The sequence below is a fragment of the Cetorhinus maximus genome, chromosome 2 (assembly GCF_964194155.1).
Source record: "Cetorhinus maximus chromosome 2, sCetMax3.hap1.1, whole genome shotgun sequence".
Classification (NCBI taxonomy): Eukaryota; Metazoa; Chordata; class Chondrichthyes; order Lamniformes; family Cetorhinidae; genus Cetorhinus; species Cetorhinus maximus.
Window position 1 is genome coordinate 132,413,174 of NC_135880.1, and position 20,677 is coordinate 132,433,850.

The 20,677-nt window shown below is 42.9% G+C and overlaps 1 protein-coding gene across 10 annotated transcripts in view; it reads right to left on the minus strand.

The window, feature by feature from the left end:
* focad (focadhesin) overlaps positions 1 to 20,677 on the minus strand; it is a 243,647-nt gene that overhangs the window by 89,319 nt on the left and 133,651 nt on the right. For all 10 annotated transcript variants that reach the window (XM_078569505.1, XM_078569555.1, XM_078569487.1 and 7 more), the window contains 6 exons: positions 18,042 to 18,163; positions 14,314 to 14,406; positions 7,745 to 7,833; positions 7,065 to 7,106; positions 2,773 to 2,881; positions 159 to 275 (listed from right to left, as the gene is read on the minus strand). In XM_078569505.1, the coding sequence (XP_078425631.1) occupies positions 159 to 275; positions 2,773 to 2,881; positions 7,065 to 7,106; positions 7,745 to 7,833; positions 14,314 to 14,406; positions 18,042 to 18,163 (572 nt within the window). The remainder of the gene's footprint in view (positions 1 to 158; positions 276 to 2,772; positions 2,882 to 7,064; positions 7,107 to 7,744; positions 7,834 to 14,313; positions 14,407 to 18,041; positions 18,164 to 20,677) is intronic.

Sequence of the window (20,677 nt, forward strand, 5' to 3'; positions counted from 1 at the left end):
CAGATTTTGCTCTTTTACCTTCTGTTCACTAATGTAACCAAATTCCCATTACTGTACTATAAAATTATCAAACACATCATAAAAATGTTACATAACCCGTGCCCTTGTCTACTTGGTTCTGCAAATACTTTACTGTTCATCCAAGAAAAGAAACTTACATGTTGGAACCATGGGAAGATACGCCCCTTTGGACGATAGTGACTGTCGACAATGCTCAGCAGCGTCTCCATCACCATTGATATCCAGTGTTCTGTTGGTAAAATATCAGCCCCAATCTACATAGATAAGAAATGAGAATGTGACCAGTGGACCAAAAAATGAATATCCCATGTCTCTTCCTCTATTTCTTTGAACTTTTCTGACTATATCGGTTGTGCTAAGGAGAACAGCGCATACAGTAGTTTGAGAAAACATTTTAAAAACACAATATGTTTTTATGCAAGAAATTTCAAGCCTTCCTCCTATGTAAGATTAATGGAAAGCATGTTATTTTTATCAGAATTGATTTATTGTTTGTCAATTTGAATAAACAGGATTTTCACCATACTACAACGACCAGTCTCAATCCACTCTTACCAAAGCCTGTCTCACTACTCAGCATGAAGGCCCATTATTGTTACCTTTCTATATACCTTTGGAGTATAGTGTGGGAAAATGTGGAAGTTCTTCACTTTGGAAGGAAGAACAAAAAAGCAGAGCATTACTTAAATGGAGAACAACTGCAGAATTCCAAGGTGCAGAGGGTTCTAGGTGTTCTAGTGCATGGGTCACAAAAAGTTAGTATGCAGGTACAGCAAGTAATTAAGAAAGCTAATGGAATGCTATCCTTTATTACGAGAGGAAGTGAACATAGAAGGAAGAATGTTATGCTTCAGGTGTACAGGGCATTGGTGAGACCATGGGCCTTAAATTCCGAGCTCTCCAATGCTGGATTTGGGAGGGAACCCCAAAGGTACGCTGGCGAATCCCATTTGGAAGTTCACAGGTAAGGTTTGCAAGGTAATTGCCCAGAAGGGCAAACGTCCCCTGAGCAATTGCCCTGCACTGGGAACAATCTGAAAACCCGATTTAAATCGCAAACTTCAGGTGCTTCCGACTGGGCTACACCATTAGTTACCCAAAGAAAGTTAGAAATATTAAAACCACTTCTAACTTCTGGGTAACAACTGTACAGACCCAGACCGACTCCCCCACGGGACTCGCCCCATTCCCTCCTACAGCTAGCAGCGCCCCCACCTCTCCCCCAGGGGTCTCCCAACATACACTGACTACTCCCCCAACCCAGGAATTCTCCTGCCTCCCTGACCCCTCTGGGGTCTTCCTCCACTCCCCAACTACCCTCCCCCCTCCCCCCCACCCCCTCCCTCTCTCTCTCTCTCTCTCTCTCCTCCCCCCGCCACCTCATGGGCCCTCCAGGGGACTCCACCCACTCCCTGACCTACCACGTCCCCCCACGGGACTCCCTCGCTCCCCAGGGGTTTTCCCTATGGGCTCCCTCCCCACCTACCAGGTCATCTGTGGGCCTGACTCTCACCTACACACATTCCCCCCTCACCCCAGGACAAACGCAAGGCCCGGTTAACTCCGCCACCTCACAAACGAGGCCTGACATTCGCCCCCTCACCCCCCCTCTTCCCCCCCACCCCGAGGCACACACTGACAGCACCCCCCACTCCCCCTACCAAGCCCCGACGCTCCCACCCCCAACCTTCCCCACCCCACAATTCCTATCCACTTACCTTAGACACTTATCTTCTCCCTGGTCTGTCAAGGACCTTTAACTTTCAATGGACTTTTAAACTTATCTGGCTTACAACAGCTAGTGCTGTAAAAAGGTGGTGTGGATTCCTTCGCTTCGACTCAGCTGCCCTTCAACACTGGACCCTCCGGGACAGGCTACAGGCTTCACTGCCTAGGTCCCGCCCAGCTGGAGTCGGAAGGTCGAGCGTGACAGGCTAGGGAAAAAAGATCAGTTACGAAACTGGGCACGGAGTGGCAATCTGACACTGACTGCCACTCTGAGCAAGTTCAGGCCCCACATACTATGTGCGCGTTTGGTCTCCTTATTTAAGGAAGGATGTAAATGAGTTGGAGGCAGTTCAGAGGAGGTTTCCGAGATTGATACCTGGGCTGAGTGGGTTGCCTTTTGAGGAAAGGTTGGGCAGACTGGGCTTGTTTCCACCGGAGTTTAAAAGATTGAGGGGTGACTTGATTGAAGTATATAAAATCCTGAATGGTATTGACAAGGTGGACGTGGAGAGGGTGTTCCTCTTGTGGATGAGTCCAGAACTATGGGCACTGTTTTAAAATTAGGGGTCATCCTTTTAGGACAGAGATGAGGAGAAATCTTTTCTTTCAGAGGACTGTGCGACTTTAGAACTCTGCCTCAGAAAGCAGTGGCGGCAGGGTCATCTGAATATTTTTAAGGCAGAGGTAGATAGGGCCTTGGCAGGCAAGGGAATCAAAGGTAATCAGGGTGTTTGGCAATGTGGAATTCAAAGCACAAACAGATCAGCCATGATCTTATTGAATGGCAAAGTAGGCTTGAGGGGCAGAATGGCCTACATCTGCTCCTATTTAATATGTTTGTATGTGCACATACTTACAAATGTCTACTAGGATTCAGGAGATGAGAGACCAAGAGGCAGAAGAGGGTCAACTGTACAGTTTTTGCCACAAAACACTGGCATAATCTACCCCAAAACACTGACAGCTGGCATGTGCAGAAGGAAATGAAAATAGTTAATGAAACAAATCATGGCATAAACTTACTTCAGGTGCATCATTAGCTTCTGAGGGCAGGCTGCTTTCATATTTGGCCACTGTTACAGCAAGTCCAGTCAAAGCGAGGATGGAATTTCCCTGCACAACAGGGCTGTCCCTGTTGATCAAACAGGAGATAAACAGGAAATGCACAATTCTGTTTTTTAAAGCTACTACCATCATATAGCAACAAAAAGACATAAAATGCAAAAACCATCACAGTCATCATGAAATAGATTGATTCCCACTTTAGAAAAACAAACTGGGGACTGTGTGCTGCAGTTAGTTAGCACACAATTCTTTCACCTCAATCTGTATTCAGTCATACAAAAGGATTGAAAGCATCTTTTCTGTACAAGCTCGAAGGGTCCTATGCGACCTAAATGCAGATAGTTTACGTTTAAGCCCCCACTGGTCGGAACCCCCTAAACAGACTGTTCTGCAATTCAACCATGCTACTCAGAGAGCATAGGAATAGCAGGGGAATGGCTATTATGGCAGTAAAGGACTGGGGTTAAGACACATTGTGATAAAGCAGAGGGAGGGCCATGGGATAATTGAACCAGGTTTGCTCGATGTTGACAAGGGTTACTCAAAGTAGAAATATACAAATTTAGTCAACTACCTACATATTGGAACCTTTTTAAAAAAAAATTATTTCATGGGATGTGTGTGTCACTGGCTAGGCCAGCATTTATTGCCCATCTCTAATTGCCATCGAGAAGGTGGTATGTGCTGCCTTCTTGAACCGCTGCAGTCCATGTGTTGAAGGAACACCCAAAGCACTGTTAGGAAGAGAGTTACAAGACTTTGACCCAGTGACAGTGACGAAAGGGTGATACAGTTCCAAGTCAGGGTGGTGTGCAACTTGGAGGGGAACTTGTAGGTGGTGGCGTTCCCATGCATCTGCTGCCCTTGTCCGTCTTGGTGGTAGAGTCATGGGTTTGGGAGGTGCTGCCGTGCATCTTGTAGATGGTACATACTGCTGCTACTGTGGTCAGTGGTGGAGGGAGTCAGTGTTGAAGGTGGTGGATGGGGTGCCAACCTAATGGGCTGTCTTGTCCTGGGTAGTGTCCAGCTTGAGTGTTGTTGGAGCTGCACTCGTCCAGGCAAGTGGAGGGTATTTCATCACACTCCTGACTTGTGCCTTGTAGATGGTGGACAGGCTTTGGAGAGTAAGGAGGGAAGTTACCCAGCCTCTGATCTGCACTTGTATCCACAGTATTTATATGGCTAGTCCAGTACAGTTTCTGGTCAATGGTAACCCCAAGGATGTTGATTAGTGGGGGATTCAGTGATGGTAATGCCATTGAACATCAAGGGGCGATGATTAGATTCTCTCTTGTCTGAGATGGTCATTGCCTGGCACTTGTGGTGTGAATGTTACTTGCCACTTGTCAGGCCAAGCCTGAATATTGTCCAGGTCTTGCTGCATTTGGACATGGACTGCTTCAGTATCTGAGGAGTTGCGAATGGTGCTGAACATTGTGCAATCATCTGCGAACATCCCCACTTCTGGCCTTATGATGGAAGGAAGGTCATTGATGAAGCAGCTGAAGATGGTTGGGCCTCGGATACTATCCTGTGGAACTCCTGCAATGATGTCCTGGGGCTCAAATGATTAACCTCCAACAACAACAACCATTTTCCATTGTGCTAGATATGAATCTAACCAGCATAGTGTTTTCCCCCAATTCCAAATGACTTCAGTTTTGCTAAGTCTCCTTGATGTCACACTTGGTCAAATGCTGCCTTCATGACATGGGCAGTCACTCACCTCACCTCTTGAATTCAGCTCTTTAGTCCATGTTTGGGCCAAGGCTGTAATGAGGTCATGGCCTGAGTGGCCCTGGGGAACCCAAACTGAGCATCAGTGAGCAGGTTATTGTTGAGTAAGTGCCACCTGATAGCACCGTTGCTGACACCTTCCATCACTTTGCTGATGATCGAGAGTAGGCTGATGGGGCAGTAATTGGCCAGGCTGGATTTGTCCTGGGCAATTTTCCACATTGCTGGGTAGATGCCAGTGTTGTAACTGTATTGAAACAGCTTGGCTAGGGGTGTGGCAAATTCTGAAGCACAAGTCTTCAGTACTATTGCTGGAATATTGTCAGGGCCCATAGCCTTTGCAGTATTCAGTGCCTTCAGCCATTTCTTGACATCACATGGAGTGAATTCAATTGGTTGAAGACTGGCATCTGTGATGCTGAGGACATAAGGAGGAGGCCAAGATGGATCATTCACACGGCACTTCTGGCTGAAGATGGTTGCAAATGCTTTAGTCTCGTCTTTTGCACTGATATGCTGGGCTCCCACAACATTGAGGATGGGGATATTTGTGGAGCCTCCTCAGCGAGTTGTTTAATTGTCCACCACCATTCACGACTGGATATAGCAGGACTGAAGAGCTTAGATCTGATCCATTGGTTTTGGGATCGCTTAGATCTGTCTGTCTGTCTATCATATGCTGCTTCTGTTGTTTGGCATGCAATTAGTCCTATGTTTTGGCTTCACCAGGTTGACACCTCATTTTTAGGAATGCCGGTGCTGCTCCTGGCATGCCCTCCTGCACTCTTCATCGAACCAGGATTGATCCCCTGGCTTGACTGTAACGGTCAAGCGGGGGATATGCCAGGTCATGAGGTTATAGGTTGCGGTTGAGTGCAATTCTGCTACCGCTGATGGTCCACAGCACCTCCCAGGTGCCCAGTTTTGAGTTGCTAGATCTGTTCAAAATCTAACCTATTTAGCACAGTGATAGTAGTAAATACACAACACCATGGAGGGCATCCTCAATGTGAACACTGGACTTCATCTCCACAAGGACTGAGTGGTGGTCACTTCTACCAATATTGTCATGGGCAGATGCATCTGCGACAGGTAGATTGTTGAGGACAAAGCCAAGTAGGTTTTGCCCTCTTGTTGATTCCCTCACTTCCTGCCACAGACTCAGTCTAGCAGCTATGTCCTTTGGGACTCAGCCAGCTTGGTCAACACTGGTGCTACCGAGCCACTCTTGGTGGTGAACATTGAAGTCACTCACCCGGAGTTCCCACTCTGAGTGCTTCCTCCAATGGTGTTCAACATGGGGTAGTACTGATTCATCAGCTGAGGAAGGGATGGTAGGTGGTAATCAGCAGGAGGTTTCCTTGTCCATGTTGGACCTGATGACACGAAAATTCATGGGGTTCAGAGTTGATAATAAGAACTCCCAGGGCAATTCTCTCCCAACTGTATACCTCTGTGCCGCCACCTTTGGTGGGCCTGTCCTGTCTGTGGGACAAGACATACCCAGGGATAGTGATGGTGGCATCTGGGACATCGTCTATAAGATATGATTCCGTGAGTATGATGTCAGGCTGTTGCTTGACTAGTCTGTGATACAGCTCTCCCAATTTTGGCACAAGCCCCCAGATGGTAGTAAGGTGGACTTTGCAGGGTCAATAGGGCTTGGTGTGCCATTGTTGTTTCTGGTGCCTAGGTCGATGCTGGGTAGCCCGTCCAGTTTCACACCTTTTTTTAGACTTCATGGTGGTTTGATACAACTGAGTGGCTTGCTAAGCCATTTCAGAGGGCATTTAAAAGTCAATCATATTGTTGTGGGTCTGGAGCTACACATAGGTCAGACCAGATAAGGACAGCAGGCTTTCTTCCCTAAAGGACATTAGTGAACCAGATGGGTTTTTACAACAATCAACAATGGTTTTGTGGTCACCATTAGGCTAGTTTTTAATTCCAGACTTTTATTAATTGCATTTAAATTCCACCAGCTGCTGTGGTGTGATTTGAACCCATGTCCGCACAGCATTAGCCTAGGCCTCTGGATTACTAGTCGAGTGACATTACCACTACGCTACTGCCTCCCCGTAACTGATCGTTAGATCTTCCTGTGTTGCAATATACCAACATTCTTGGAGTAATTATTTAGTGATTATGTAATTCCAACCATGCACATTAATTATGTCCTGCTGTCAGGATCATTATATTCCCCAAGCCATTTCCTCTTGTTACACCACTGGTCCCCAACTGTTTAAAAAAAACAGCAAAAAATACACAAAAATCCAAGTAAGCAAATCAGAAACTGAGACGAATGAGTGTTAAATTTAAATACCATTCCTTGTGACTATTTGTCTTTTTTTGGAAAGGGGGGTTTTCTTGGCAACATCTTGTCTTTATAGTATTATCTGTTTCACATGTAACTGAGTGCTTTGTGTAAAGGGGATTTACGTTAGTAGATATGCAAAGGAACACAATAATCCATTAGGGCACAGCAGTGGCTAAGTAACACAAGCATCACTTACTTTGAAGCTGATTTAACTACATCAGTCAGCAGGTCCCTGACCCTGTTAAAGAGAAGCAACCGGGTTAAGATAATTTATATGTATTAATCAGGTGTATTCTTCTTGAACTGTCAAAAATAAAATTGAAATGGCCAGTTCTTTCTTTTCACAACACTACTACATACACCATTCCATTCACCTGATTTTGCGGTGGTGGTGGTGATCGTCAAAGCAGCAGGAGTCCTGATTTTTCACATGCTAACATATGAAAACATCATATTTGGTAGTTTGTCCTGTTTTACACTTACAGAGACCATACAGCACAGAATAGAATGCTCCATTGGAGTCTCTTAGACAAATATTTAATATGACAGCCATGAAATCGTTTGAAAAGACCTAAGATAAAGAGTATGTGTGACTACTAAATAGTCCCAGGTGTTTAAAAATTCATAGTAAATATAAATGTTATAATTTGCATGGTGGGCTCCTCAGAGTGTGATGGATTACAGCAAATAGCATTTTCTTGTTCACTAGTTCATTATAAAAAATGGAAAGAATTAACTGGAATAGGTTTGAGGGAGTATTACTTTTGGGGATTCCACAAGAAGTCAAACTGCAATGCAATTATAAGGTGGCAAATGAGTATTGCTGTTTAATATACAAAACAAATATGCATATATGTGCTTTGAAATTCTTCTTACCAGAGCCAGGATATAAACTTTTTGTACTGCAACTCCTCAGGATCATCCTTTCCATGCTTCTGCTGCATCTCCAGTTCAGCCTGTCTCCCCTATAGACAAAGGCATCAATCAACTACACCATCCCACAATGAAACTATTAGCAATCAGTGAGTGCAGACAGGAGGAAACTGTACATCAGTTGACACGGAGAGAGGCAGACTAAATTTAAAAGCAAGCAACTGTTTAAAAAAAGGAACCAACATGTGGCACTTTCCTAAAACCCTCCTTTCTTAGACATGTGCCATTTCCCCAGCTGGATGCAGGGAAACCAACCTGCTTGTTAAGCTGTGCCAATATCATTCTGCAATTGAGAACACAGAGGTGGATAAGAGGCTCTGCCAGTGCTTTTCTGATCCAAACTCCATGGAGGCACCATACCATGGAATCTGTCCGATAACTGTATCTTGAACCCAGAACGACCCTTTCTCTAACAATGTCTCTAAGAGGCGAAGGTGACAAGAAAACACTGCACACCTCCTCAAACTCGCTTGTGAAAGAGGGAATTCAGGAGAATGAAGAGTAGGAGTTAAAATGAAACCCAAGAGCTTTGACTCTTTGTTCGTGTTTTTATGTACTCACTGTAGCAAAAACACCTGGGCCTGAATTTTCAGCTCGGCGGGCGGGCGCGATCCCAGTGGACCTGGGATCGGCCGGGAAACGGGCCGCTGACCGCGATTTCACACTGGCTGGCCAATTAATGGCCAGCCAGCATGAAGCGCACGCGCTGAAAAGCTCAGCACTGCCAGGGTGGAGCGGGAGGAGGGCAGGTGATGTCGTCAACGCAGGAACAGGCAAAAGCTCCCTGAAGGCAGAGTGCTGCCTCAGGGAGCTGCAGACCCGAAAACTACGAAATAAAGTTTTGAAAAAAATGTCCAAGCATCACAATCAGGCACCTGAACATACAGGTGATAAAAATGCTGTCCACAGGTTTTTATTTTTATTTTATTTAATAATGGAAACCTCATCCTGGCCTTGGATGAGGTTTGACGAAAAATGTAAAGGCTGCCTGGCCGATTCGCTCATCCGCCAACCGTAAGGTTGGACAGGCGACGAAAAATCAGAGACAATTGTGCTGTTAAAGGGCTTAATTGCTCTCTTAATTTTCAGCAGCCACGCTTCCGACTTTTGCATGTGCCTGACATCTTCCCACAATTTTACGCCTGATCGGGCTGGACGCACACCCACCCGCGGGATGTAAATTCAGCCTCTGGATTCCAAGATGTTTCATTCAAGAAAACATGAAAACAGTGGGAGCCAAGAGCACCCAATTAGTTTGTGGCAAAATGATGTGCCAATGTCCCCGAACCGGTATGGTGGCATGACAAATATTCCTCATTTTTTTTTAGATTAATTGCTGGACTTTGCACGGCAAGTCTGTAAAAGTGAAGATTTATCACAGGATCACACAGTGCAGAAGAGGCCCTTCGGCCCATCGAGTCTGCACTGACACGTGAGAAACACCTGACCGACCTACCTAATCCCATTTACCAGCACTTGGCCCATAGCCTTCAATGTTATGATATGCCAAGTGCTCATCCAGGTACTTTTTAAAGGATGTGAGGCAACCCGCCTCCACCACCCTCCCAGGCAGCTCATTCCAGACCGTCGCCACCCTCTGGTTAAAAATGTTTTTCCTCACATCCCCCCTAAACCTCCTGCCCTTCACCTTGAACTTATGCCCTCTTGTGATTGACCCTCCAACTAAGGGTACTTACTAAGGTAAGCTGCTCCCTATCCAATCTCGTACACCTCGATCAGGTCGCCCTTCAGTCTTCTCAGCTCCAACAAAAACAACCCAAGTCTATCCAACCTTTCTTCATAACTTAAATGTTTCATCCCAGGCAAAATCCTGGTGAATCTCCTCTGCACCCCCTCCAGTGCAATCACATCCTTTCTATAATGTGGTGACCAGAACTGCACACAGTACTCCAGCTGTGGCCTCACCAAGGTTCTATACAATTCCAACATGACCTCCCTACTTTTGTAATCTATGCCTCGACTGATAAAGGCAAGTGTCCCATATGCCTTTTTCACCACCTCACTAACATGCCCCTCCGCCTTCAGAGATCTATGGACACACACGCCAAGGTCCCTTTGTTCCTCAGAACTTCCTAGTGTCATGCCATTCATTGAATGCTTCCTTGTCAAATTACTCCTTCCAAAGTGTATCACCTCACACTTTTCAGGGTTAAATTCCATCTGCCACTTATCCGCCCATTTGACCATCCCGTCTATATCTTCCTGTAGCCCAAGACACTCAACCTCACTGTTAACCACCCGGCCAATCTTTGTGTCATCCGCAAACTTACTAATCCTACCCCCCACATAGTCATCTATGTCGTTTATATAAATGACAAATAATAGGGGACCGAGCACAGATCCCTGTGGTACACCACTGGACACTGGCTTCCAGCCACTAAAGCATTCTTCTGTTATCACCCTCTGCCTCCTACAACTAAGCCAATTTTGAATCCACCTTATCAAATTACCCTGTATCCCATGTGCATTTGCCTTCTTTATAAGTCTCCCATGTGGGACCTTGTCAAAGGCTTTGCTGAAATCCATATAAACTACATCAACTGCACTATCCTCATCTGCACACCTGGTCACCTCCTCAAAAAATTCAATCAAATTTGTTAGGCATGACCTCCCTCTGACAAAGCCATGCTGATCAAACCTTGCCTCTCCAAGTGGAGACAGATACTCTCCTTCAGAACTTTTTCCAATAGTTTTCCCTACCACTGACGTGAAACTCACTGGCCTGTAGTTCCCTGGCTTATATCTACAACCCTTCTTAAATAGCGGAACCACATTAGCTGTACTCCAGTCCTCTGCTTCTTTGTATCAAAGTTTGATTATATACAAACTCACCACTTTTAATGAAATACAAGCAAATGTTTGTTATCTACATTGGCTATACTTAAACTTATTTCATGTGAAGCAGCTGCATTAAAAAAACTGTTGTAAATATGTGATTCTTTTAAAATATTAAACAGGATATTCAATCTGAAAGGAAAATGTTTCTCATGCCTTTCAAAGAAATGAACAGCTGTAGTTCAGAGTAATCAAGAAAACTATTATTCAATCCTCTTAAGAATTTGACAACAATTAAAAAACACAGAATCATGGTGAATTGTGTTGCAACCTTGGCATCCTACTTGATCCTGAGCTCAGTTTCTAATTTCATGTCCCACCCATCAAAAGATTGCCTACTTCCAAATCCATAAAATCTCCTGGCTGGAAATACCCTCCTAAACCACTCCAACAATCTTAGCTGCTCCTTAAAATGCATCTCTTTGGCCAAGCTTTTGGTCACCTCTCGTAATGTCTCCTCAAAGTAGCTTGGTGTCAAATTCTGTTTGATAATGCTCTTGTGAAGCAACTTAGAACATTTTACTATGATAATGGCGCTATATAAATACAAGTTATGATTGTTGGTGAATTTAGTTTCACAAGCCACAAACCGCACTTTCAATTGTTATCCACTGGAAAGGGAAAGTGGTATAACATATAGCCTAACATGAAAACAGTTAACAAGTGATAAATTAAAAAAAAACGAAAATAAAGGAAAGAACTAGGATGGCTGGACTATCCCAAAAATAAGTCTGCTGTGTGTTTCTGGAAACAGCTACAGAAAAAGCAAAACTGGGCACTTTAGTCTAATCAGATTAAGATTAATTCAAAAATCAACCCCCGACAGGTATTGAGTTAACTGAGCTCAGCAGCAATGCTACAGTTGCCCACAGTGCTCCTATGGTGGAGGAGGAGTATACAGCAAGAACTCAGAAAACCTTGTTGAAAACACATGCTGTCAGGACTCCCATATTTACATAGCCTGTTGACCTTGTCAAGGCTCAAATATGAGCAGAGGCCATCGGGGGAGTCACCAAGATGGTGACTGGCAATTGTTGAATCAAAGCCCAGAAAGGACTCAATATCTTGAGGAGATGGGAAAGTAAAGAAAAACCTGGAATGTCTTAATGTTTTTAATCAATTAACTAAATCAAAAGGTCCTTAAATAGTTTAAACAACTGCCAATTAGTGCACAGGGGATCATGCAAATACATATACTACGAGCAGAAGATAAGCAAGCCTTTTCTGGAGCAGAGGGTGTATATGAAGGACAGAATCTATATTGTTCTTACTGTTTACTTGGTTCAAAGAAGCAGCATCAGACCTAAATTTGCTGAACCATTTTTTCCCAACTCATCAAAATGGACTCAAACCATTGAAATAAGCAAAGCAAGCACAAATAAAGCAACTGGAGAACATTTGGTGCAGCGTGTAGTTACTTAATTACAAAACAGCTACGGTCCGCAGACTAGTCTAACACAGCGTTTTCACTGACCTACATTTAACTGCTGTGAGCAGTACCACAATATGATTTTTAGTTGCTCCTGCAACTCTCCTTAAGAATCTAATCTCAGTAACCAGAATAGAAAATAAAATATGAACTACAAAGGTAATCAGCCCTACCAGGAAACACAAATAAAGTTGAACACTTGAACCACAACCTCAAATATCCAGGTCCCAGGGTTGGGAACATGCTAAATAAATCGTCAAGCATGATTGCAGTGATTCTCTTTGTACTGTAGTACATAATTTGCAAAAAAGTCCTCAATATTTTATTTTCTTTCATTCAGTTATATTGCTGCCCAAATTACAACAGCATATAAATAGAATATGATAGAGGTCCCAGTGTGGTAACATATCTAAGCAAATCATTCACCTGGTCACTTGTAGCTTGCCTTCAATGCTATGCAGTCAGGTTCCCCCATTGTTGATGTATGATTGCATATCAAGATCTGTGTTCTATTTGCCCTACTCTATGATTAAAATTGGTGTCAATTATTTTGCGGCAAAACACACCTGGTTTCCTGTAACGTAAACATATTTTACTGTGGTGTAAAGTAACTTCCCTTAGGTCTTCTGTTTGCCACTGCACATTTCTTCTGGGAAACAATGAAAATTAAGGGGCTCGGCATTAACCCTACTTAAAGATGGTGCACAGGCCCTGATCCCTCTATTACACAAAACTCCACTCTGTGGTGCAGTACCACCAGTCTCATCTTGAATCATGTACAAACTTATCAATTGAACAGAAAAAAGAATTATACACTTTCTTTATCCATTTTTAAGAAATTTCCCTTCAAGTTTTTACATTGAAGAGAGAATGGCTGCAGCCTTTGAATCATACCATGCAGGATAATTTCTTTCAGAATACTGAAGGAGAAATCACGCCAGAAGTCCATTTAAATTAGGTTTTAACACATATTCTGTGCTTAACTGAAACAATGCCCTGAAGGTACAGTCTGTCTGTAGCCACACGGATGCACTAGGTAAAATTTATTCATGCAATTCCAACATGCAACAAATTCTAGCAGAAATAGTCCAGGGCTTGGTAATTAACATGGCGATATTGAAAATAGGATTAGGCCAATCAAAGCAGTAAAATTAGAAACACATTGATCTCAAACATATCTGGTAATAATTCCAGAAACAGATTTCACCTGTGTCTGCACAGTATTATAAGTTACTTTTACTGCACATCTTACAAACTGATTTCAGTACAGGATAATAAATGCATAGCAAAGAAGTTCAATGGGTCTCATTTCAAGTTGGGCTATTGGGAGTATGACTACCTCCAGGGGTGGTCTCTCGCCACTTTAACTTCACAAGAGCCACTGGATAATTACAACGTGATCTTTTACAAAGACCCCAGGTAGTCCACTGGACTGTATTGAGGTTTTTATGTTAGTAAAGAGCCAACAGGATCTTTGGTTCTTTTGCATCATTGCAATTTATCAGACCACTGTGTAAGTACACATGAACAACATTACTTTCTCCTCCAAGTGGATAGCAGTACAAATCTTGGAATTTTAGCACTGTAACTGCACCTTGCCAGCTCATAACACTCCAAAATAGGTGCCTAGAGCATATAGGCAACATTAAAACACGTGCATTTCACACATGTTGGAAACTTACAGGCTATGACTTGAAAATCTATTCTAAACACTGCAAAATGAACAGCATCATGCTGAATAAATGAAGATATTGTTTGAAAGTCAGTTTTAAAAACATAGAAAATAGGAGCAGGGGTAGACCATTCAGCCCCTTGAGCCTGCTCCACCATTCAGCTAGATAATGGCTGATGATCTACTCAATGCCATTTTCTTGCACTATCCCCATATCACTTGATGGTATTTACTATCTGGAAATCGATGGATCTCTGCTTTGAACATACTCAATGACTCAGCCTCCACAGCCCTATGGGGCAGAAAATTCCAAAGATTCACCACCCAACCCCCACCAGGCCAGGGGAAACATCCTTCCTGCATCTACTTTGTCAAGTCCTGTAAGAATTTTGTGCGTTTCATTATCATCTCTCATTCTTCTGAAAAAACATTCAATCAGCAAAAATATTTTGCAAAATTTAAGATGTAGAGTTACTGGTCATGATTATTAAGTTTTCATTTTGGAATGGGTAGGAATCTATTGCAGTCTCAAGAATTCTTAACTAGGACACTTACCTGCAGAACTGCCTGGTATGTTCTTCCCATAAATCCTAGCCATGCCTGGGACAGCAAAATCGATTTATGCCACTCAGAAGGTTGGATAGGCACCTAAAAGTAAAGAGGTCATTAGGAGAAACACAAATTTCTATCATAATGGAAATATTAAAGACTGACAAAACAATAATCAGCAATTTTCATGCACACAATTGTAATTTTTGATAATGTAGAAAATATTCACATCTTAATTTCAACCTTCACAGTTATGATGGTCACAGAATCTATTAATGGAGTTGACAAAATGTCCTAGAATGCCAACAGAAGTACTAATTGGAGTCTTTTTTTTTATTTCCCCCTCCAATGACTCAACAATATTCCACATTTCCTTGAAACATTTTGGCCATTCATTTTTATTAATGAAAAGAGAAAGCTTCTTAGATCTATTCACACTGGCCCCAGAAGTCGTTCCACCAAACCAGTTCTGAAAGGTGCATGTGTCCTCTGAAGAAGCTCCCACAAATGCCCCGCTTCATAGAGGTTGAATACATCTTGAAACCCGCACTTTTCAAATAATGCAGACAATGTTGAAGAAAGCCGTTCATTTGTTATTTCTCGGGTGAACGCATTGTTTTCTTCGGCTATTTCCTGATGAGTTATGGCATGAACTTTATTCCCCCCTCATCTCTTCATCTTTCGCAAGGTGAATTTAGAGGCATATGAGAAAAAATAGAATGGTAGTTAATACAAAAATCTTCTACCAGCATGTAAATAGTAAGCGGGCAGCAAGAGGTGGGGTGGGTTCTATGAAGGACAAAGAGGGTGATATAGGCTTAGGGGCGCAGGGTAAAGCTAGAACATTTAATAAGTACTTTGTATAAGTATTTACTAAGGAAGAGAATGCTGACAAAATGTCAATAGAATCTATACCTGTAATGCCCTGTCAGTCTTTCCACCCCACCCCCACTAGAGCTGTACCTTGAGTGTCCTGCCATCCATTCTTAATTAGCACATTCTCTTAGATAATATCACCACCTTCAACACCCCTTTGTTCCTTTGTCTGTGACATCTTTTGATTATCTGCTCCTATCACTGCTTGCTTGTCCCTACAACCACCACAGCCCCCCAACTTCTCTCCCCCCACCTTGAACCAGCTTATATTTCACCCCTCTCCTATTTTTACTTAGTTCTGTTGAAGGGTCATGAGGACTCGAAATGTCAACTCTTTTCTTCTCTGCCGATGCTGTCAGACCTGCTGAGTTTTTCCAGGTAATTCTGTTTTTGAATAGAATTGAAGTTGGGAGAGGTAATGGATGGGGTGAAAATTGATAGGAACTATGTACTGGAAAAGCTGGCCATGCTTATATTGGTGTCACCTGGTCCAGATGGCTTACATCTCAGGTTGCTAAGGGAAGAGGGGGTGGAGATAGTGAGAGGGATTGCCATAATCTTCCAACCTTCCATAGATAAGAGGGAGATGCCAGAGGACTGGATAGCAGCACATCAGATATCCTTTTAAGGTATAAGGACATTCTAAGTAACTACAGGCTTGTCAGTTTAACATCAGTGCTGGGTAAGGTTTTAAAAACAATAACCAGGAGAAAAAAATTAAAATGAGCACTTGGAGAGATTTGAATTAAGGGGAGCCAGCATGGGTTTGTAAAAGGCAAATCAGGTTTCACTAATCTAACTGAATTTTTTGATGCAGTAACAGAGAAGGTTGATGAGGGGTATGTGGTGGGTGTGCTTTACATGGATTTTAAGAAAGCATTTGACAAAGTACAATGTAAAAGGCTGCTTACCAAAATTATGGATCATGGAAAAAGAGGGCTTGGATAAAAACTCGGCTTAAGGACAGAAAAGACAGTATATCATGGTAAGTCATTGTTTTTCACACTGGAGGATAGTAGATAGAAGTGTTCAGGACAAAAAGTAGAATGGACAGACAAACAGCAGATGGAATTTAATACAGAAAAGTGCGAGGTGATGCATTTTGGCAGAAGGGATAGAGAGTGGTAATAAACACTTGATAGCACAGTTCTAAAGAATGTGCAGGGACTTGGGGTTCACGTGTCCAGATTTTTTAAGGTAGCAGGACATATTGAGAGAGTAGTTAACAAAACATATGGTATCTGGGATTTCATAAGTAGAGGTACTGAGTTCAAAAGCTGGTAAGTTATGCTAAACCTTTATAGAGCCGTGGTAAGGCCACAACGAGAGTATTATACCCAGTTCTGGTCACCACACTTTAAGAGGGATCTGAGGGCCCTTGAGGGTGCAGAGGAGATTTGCCAGAACAGCTCCAGGGATGAGGAATTTTAGCTACAGATTAGGTTGGAGAAGCCGGGGTTGTTTTCTTTGTAGTAAAGGGGGTTTGATTGAAGATTTGATAAAGGTGTACAAGATTATGGCAGATTTAAATAAGGCAGACAAAGGAAAGCTGTTATAATTTTCTGATGGTACAAGGACTAGGGGACACAAATTTAAGGTTTTGGGCAAGAGATATGGGGGATGGGGGGGGGTGGGAATGTGGGATGGAACTTTTTATGCAGAAATGACCTGGAATTCATTGCCTACAAGGGTTGTGGAAGCCGAGACAATCAATAAATTTGCGTTTTTATTTGTGTAATTTGCATAATGAGTGAGCACTATAAGCCAACTGAGAGCTAAACTGCGAGGTTTCTTTTCCAAGTAAACTTTCAGCGAATTAGAAAAATACCAGGGAATGAATTACACCTTTGTCCACTGAACCCTCAAAGGGTGGGCCTTGCTTTGAGGAGTGTTTTAATGTTTGGTGAGGCTATTGATCCAGTAAATTTTGCACCTATGGGAAGACAGCTGCTTAATTAGTTATGGTAACATTTTATATTAATATTCAAGCATTGAGTGTATCAAGTGCAACCATTTTGAACCGAGAGCATGTACCTTGATGAGGGGACCATGGCATCTCATCCACCTCCACCATGAAACTCACTGTTAACTGAATTATGATACAATATTATTTGCTGTTCGATATTTTGTTAATTCTCCTTACTCTTGAGGATGATCTTGGACAGCAAAAGGGAGAGGCAATATCTTGGAGATTGTAGACTAGACAGAGTAGCGGATGACCAGACGGTTCATGGTGGAAGTAAGCTTAAGCCTGCCACCTTAAGAGTTGAGGTGATGTTGGTGGATGTTGTAGTGGGAGAATGTGAAAGATGGAAATAAGACAGCTGGTGAGCAGGTTGCAACACTTCAGCAGTCAACTACCAGAGCAGGGGGAGCTGAGAGTACGAGCATACGTTGGCCAGAGTAGGGACTAATCCGTCTTTATTAAATCTTTTTAAATACTTGTGTAAATGGAGTAACATTTTACTGATTAAGTCCAAATCATACATGGAAGGACAAACAGTAGGAGGGTAGTTGCAGTCAGACAGTGGAGGCAGTCCCAGTGGCCCACTTTCTAAGTGGCCAGGTAACATATTTGTTAAAATGTGCTGCTCTCTGGGATACAGGCCTTGATCGCAGTCTGGACTCCCAAGGGTTTCAACAGCCACTTGTTGTTGGGGAGACACACCTGAGCATACATCAAGCAGCAACAAAAGTCTGGACTGCAGGAACTCTGACATGTGAAAAAAACTATTTTAGATTGTTCTACTGGCCAACAGGCAATCACACGTGGAAAATACACTCATTCAATCAGGTGCAATTCTGTGCAAAAACAAATGTTTCTTTATGTATATTTCATGAATGACACAAAACCTTACCTCATGGATAAGGGCCGCAAGCATCTGCTGGTAACTACGTCCTCGACTCACAAGAAAGCGATTAATAGGCTTGCCATCTTTATCTGTCTGAACGTGTAGATCAAAACAAAGCAATAAGCCAGCTGCAAGAAAACAGTAAAAGCTTTAACTGGATGACTAACGTTCAAGAGATATAGTGGAATGTAAACTGCAACCACATAGCATCTCACTTAGCCCAACTATGAGGAAACTATGAGTGAGTTATAAACATCTTCATCACAAATAGTATAAACTGGAAATCCAGAGTTAAGCACCAAGAATATGAAGATACAGACGAACATAGAAATTAGGAGTAGGCCACTCGACCCCTCTAGCCTGCTTCACCATTCATGGCTGATCGGGTTTTTACCTCATCTGCCATTCCTACCTACCTCTGATGACCTTTCACCCCCTTGCTTATCAAGAATCTACCTACTTCTGCCTTAAAGATATTCAAAGACTCTTCCTCAACCACCTTTTAAGGAAGAGAATTCCAAAGTCTCTCAACCTTCTGAGAGAAAGTTTTTCCTCATCTCTGCCTTAAATAGGCGATCCCTTATTTTGAAACAGAAAACCCGAGTTCTAGGCCAGAATTTTACGTCCCGTGAGCGGGCACGCGCCCAACCCAAACAGGCGTGAAATCGTGCCAGATGACGTTGGGCGAGCGTCCCGACGTCATCGCGCACTCGGGCGATATTTCGCTTGGCGGGCGCTCTTCTGGCTTTTGCGCATGCTCGCCGAGGTGCTTGATTGTGCTGCATGGACATTTTTTGCAGTGTTTTTGGGCTTTATTTTCTTATTTGCAGGTCTGCAGCTCCCCAAGGCAGCTGTCTGCCTTCAGGGAGCTCTCTCGAAGTGCTTACCCATGCCCGTGGTGACGTCAGTGCCCACCCTCTTCCCACCCCCAACAGCAGTGCTGAGCCTTTCTCCGGGCGCATTTCACGCTGGCTGCGGGTGGAAGTGCATTCCGCTTCCACTTCCGCCCAACAAGCACAAAATTCAGACCCTAGATTCTCCCACAAGAGGACACACCCTTTCCATATCCATCCTGTTAAGTCCCCTCAGGATCATATACATTTTAAATGCTGCTACTTTTACACAATAATCAACTTCTTATTCTTTGTTCAGCCTTCAAAATAAAAAAATAGAAACACTGACTCTTTAAGAAACTAGTGTTGGGGATGGTCAGAAAACCCTCTTACTTTTTGTTCCCTGAAACATGCCAGAAACATGTGCCAAGAGTTAGTGGTGCTTTTAGAAGCTCTGTGTGTTCTTGGTTACCAGAAAACAGCTGCTCCATCAGCCTTTTCAGCAAGGCCGAATGCCAAACCTGATATCCTTAAGTGGCCTGGATTTTGTGGTAGAAATAACCTTGAAGTTAGCAGCTCTCACCATTATGAAGGAGCATAATCAGACAGCAACTTCCTTTTGGCATCTGCACATGGAGTAGAACGCAGAATTCTGGATGTTGCTGTTCAATTTGCTCTGCTCCTCCACAAGTTTCACTCTAACAGTACCTCACCAACAAAAAATCTTGGCATTAAAATACATATAAAGGAGTGATTTTGCTGTACACTAGATACCCACTTAAGACATCAGAAAAGGTTAGTGTTTGTCCATTCAAACACAAATGAAGTTTTAACTGCGTGCTAAAACTTTCTGGAAATGAAAATTTAATTTTAAAAACTTTGCAGTCGCATTCCTTCAGATTTAAATTATTGTTGGAGATTCTAAGAAATTTTTTTTCCACAAAAAAAAATCCTTTCTATTTCTTTCACCTCTCCTTAATCCCATCTTTTTGTCTATTTATTTTACCTTACACAATTTTACACTGAATTAAATATCCAAACTTTCACTTCCTGGTTCAGACCCTGCGTAGAATTCTTTAATGCGTTTGGGTCATAGAGATACACCATTGCTTGCCCTGTTCACCCAGGTCCCTGATCCCCTGTAGATTGTGCCAGGCTTTATCAGGTGCTCAATGACAGTAAGTTGCCACTCAAAGTCCACAAAAAGTCTGTAGGCAGCTGTAAGCATAATAAAAGATGAGTGCTGTTCCTTTCCCACAAGCTGCAAAAATCCAGGCTACTGAATTGGCATAAGACTTGCTATCCTGACCTCTTGAATCTAACAAATCCATGGCTTATCCTAACCATTATTTCACCAGTTTTCCGAAAATTATCTGCATTAGCCTACACTAATTCCTAAGAAATAAAGGAACTAGGAAGTAGTTGGGGAGCTTATGATAGGCTCCTTGTCTCCCAATGTTTATACCTCTCTGGAAAACTAGAGTTTTCTTTCTTAACGGGGGAGTTGCAATATATTTTCTGCATCTGAAAGATAAAAGGCAGGCTAGCGAGAGTCTGAGTAAATAGAAATCCCCAGACACTTTGGGGATACAATAAAAACCAAAAAGTCTGAACGGGAGATACAACCTCAAATCAATTCATGCAAAATTACTGTTGATGTGATGTATTTGCATGAGGATGAGAACTGATGATTAAAAACCTGAAAACTTTTGCCTTCAGAAGTGTCCACTGGGGAAATTACTGCACCCTTTCATGTTCCAGTACATCCTTATGTTCAACAATCTACGGAGGAGCAATCCTTGTTTTGTT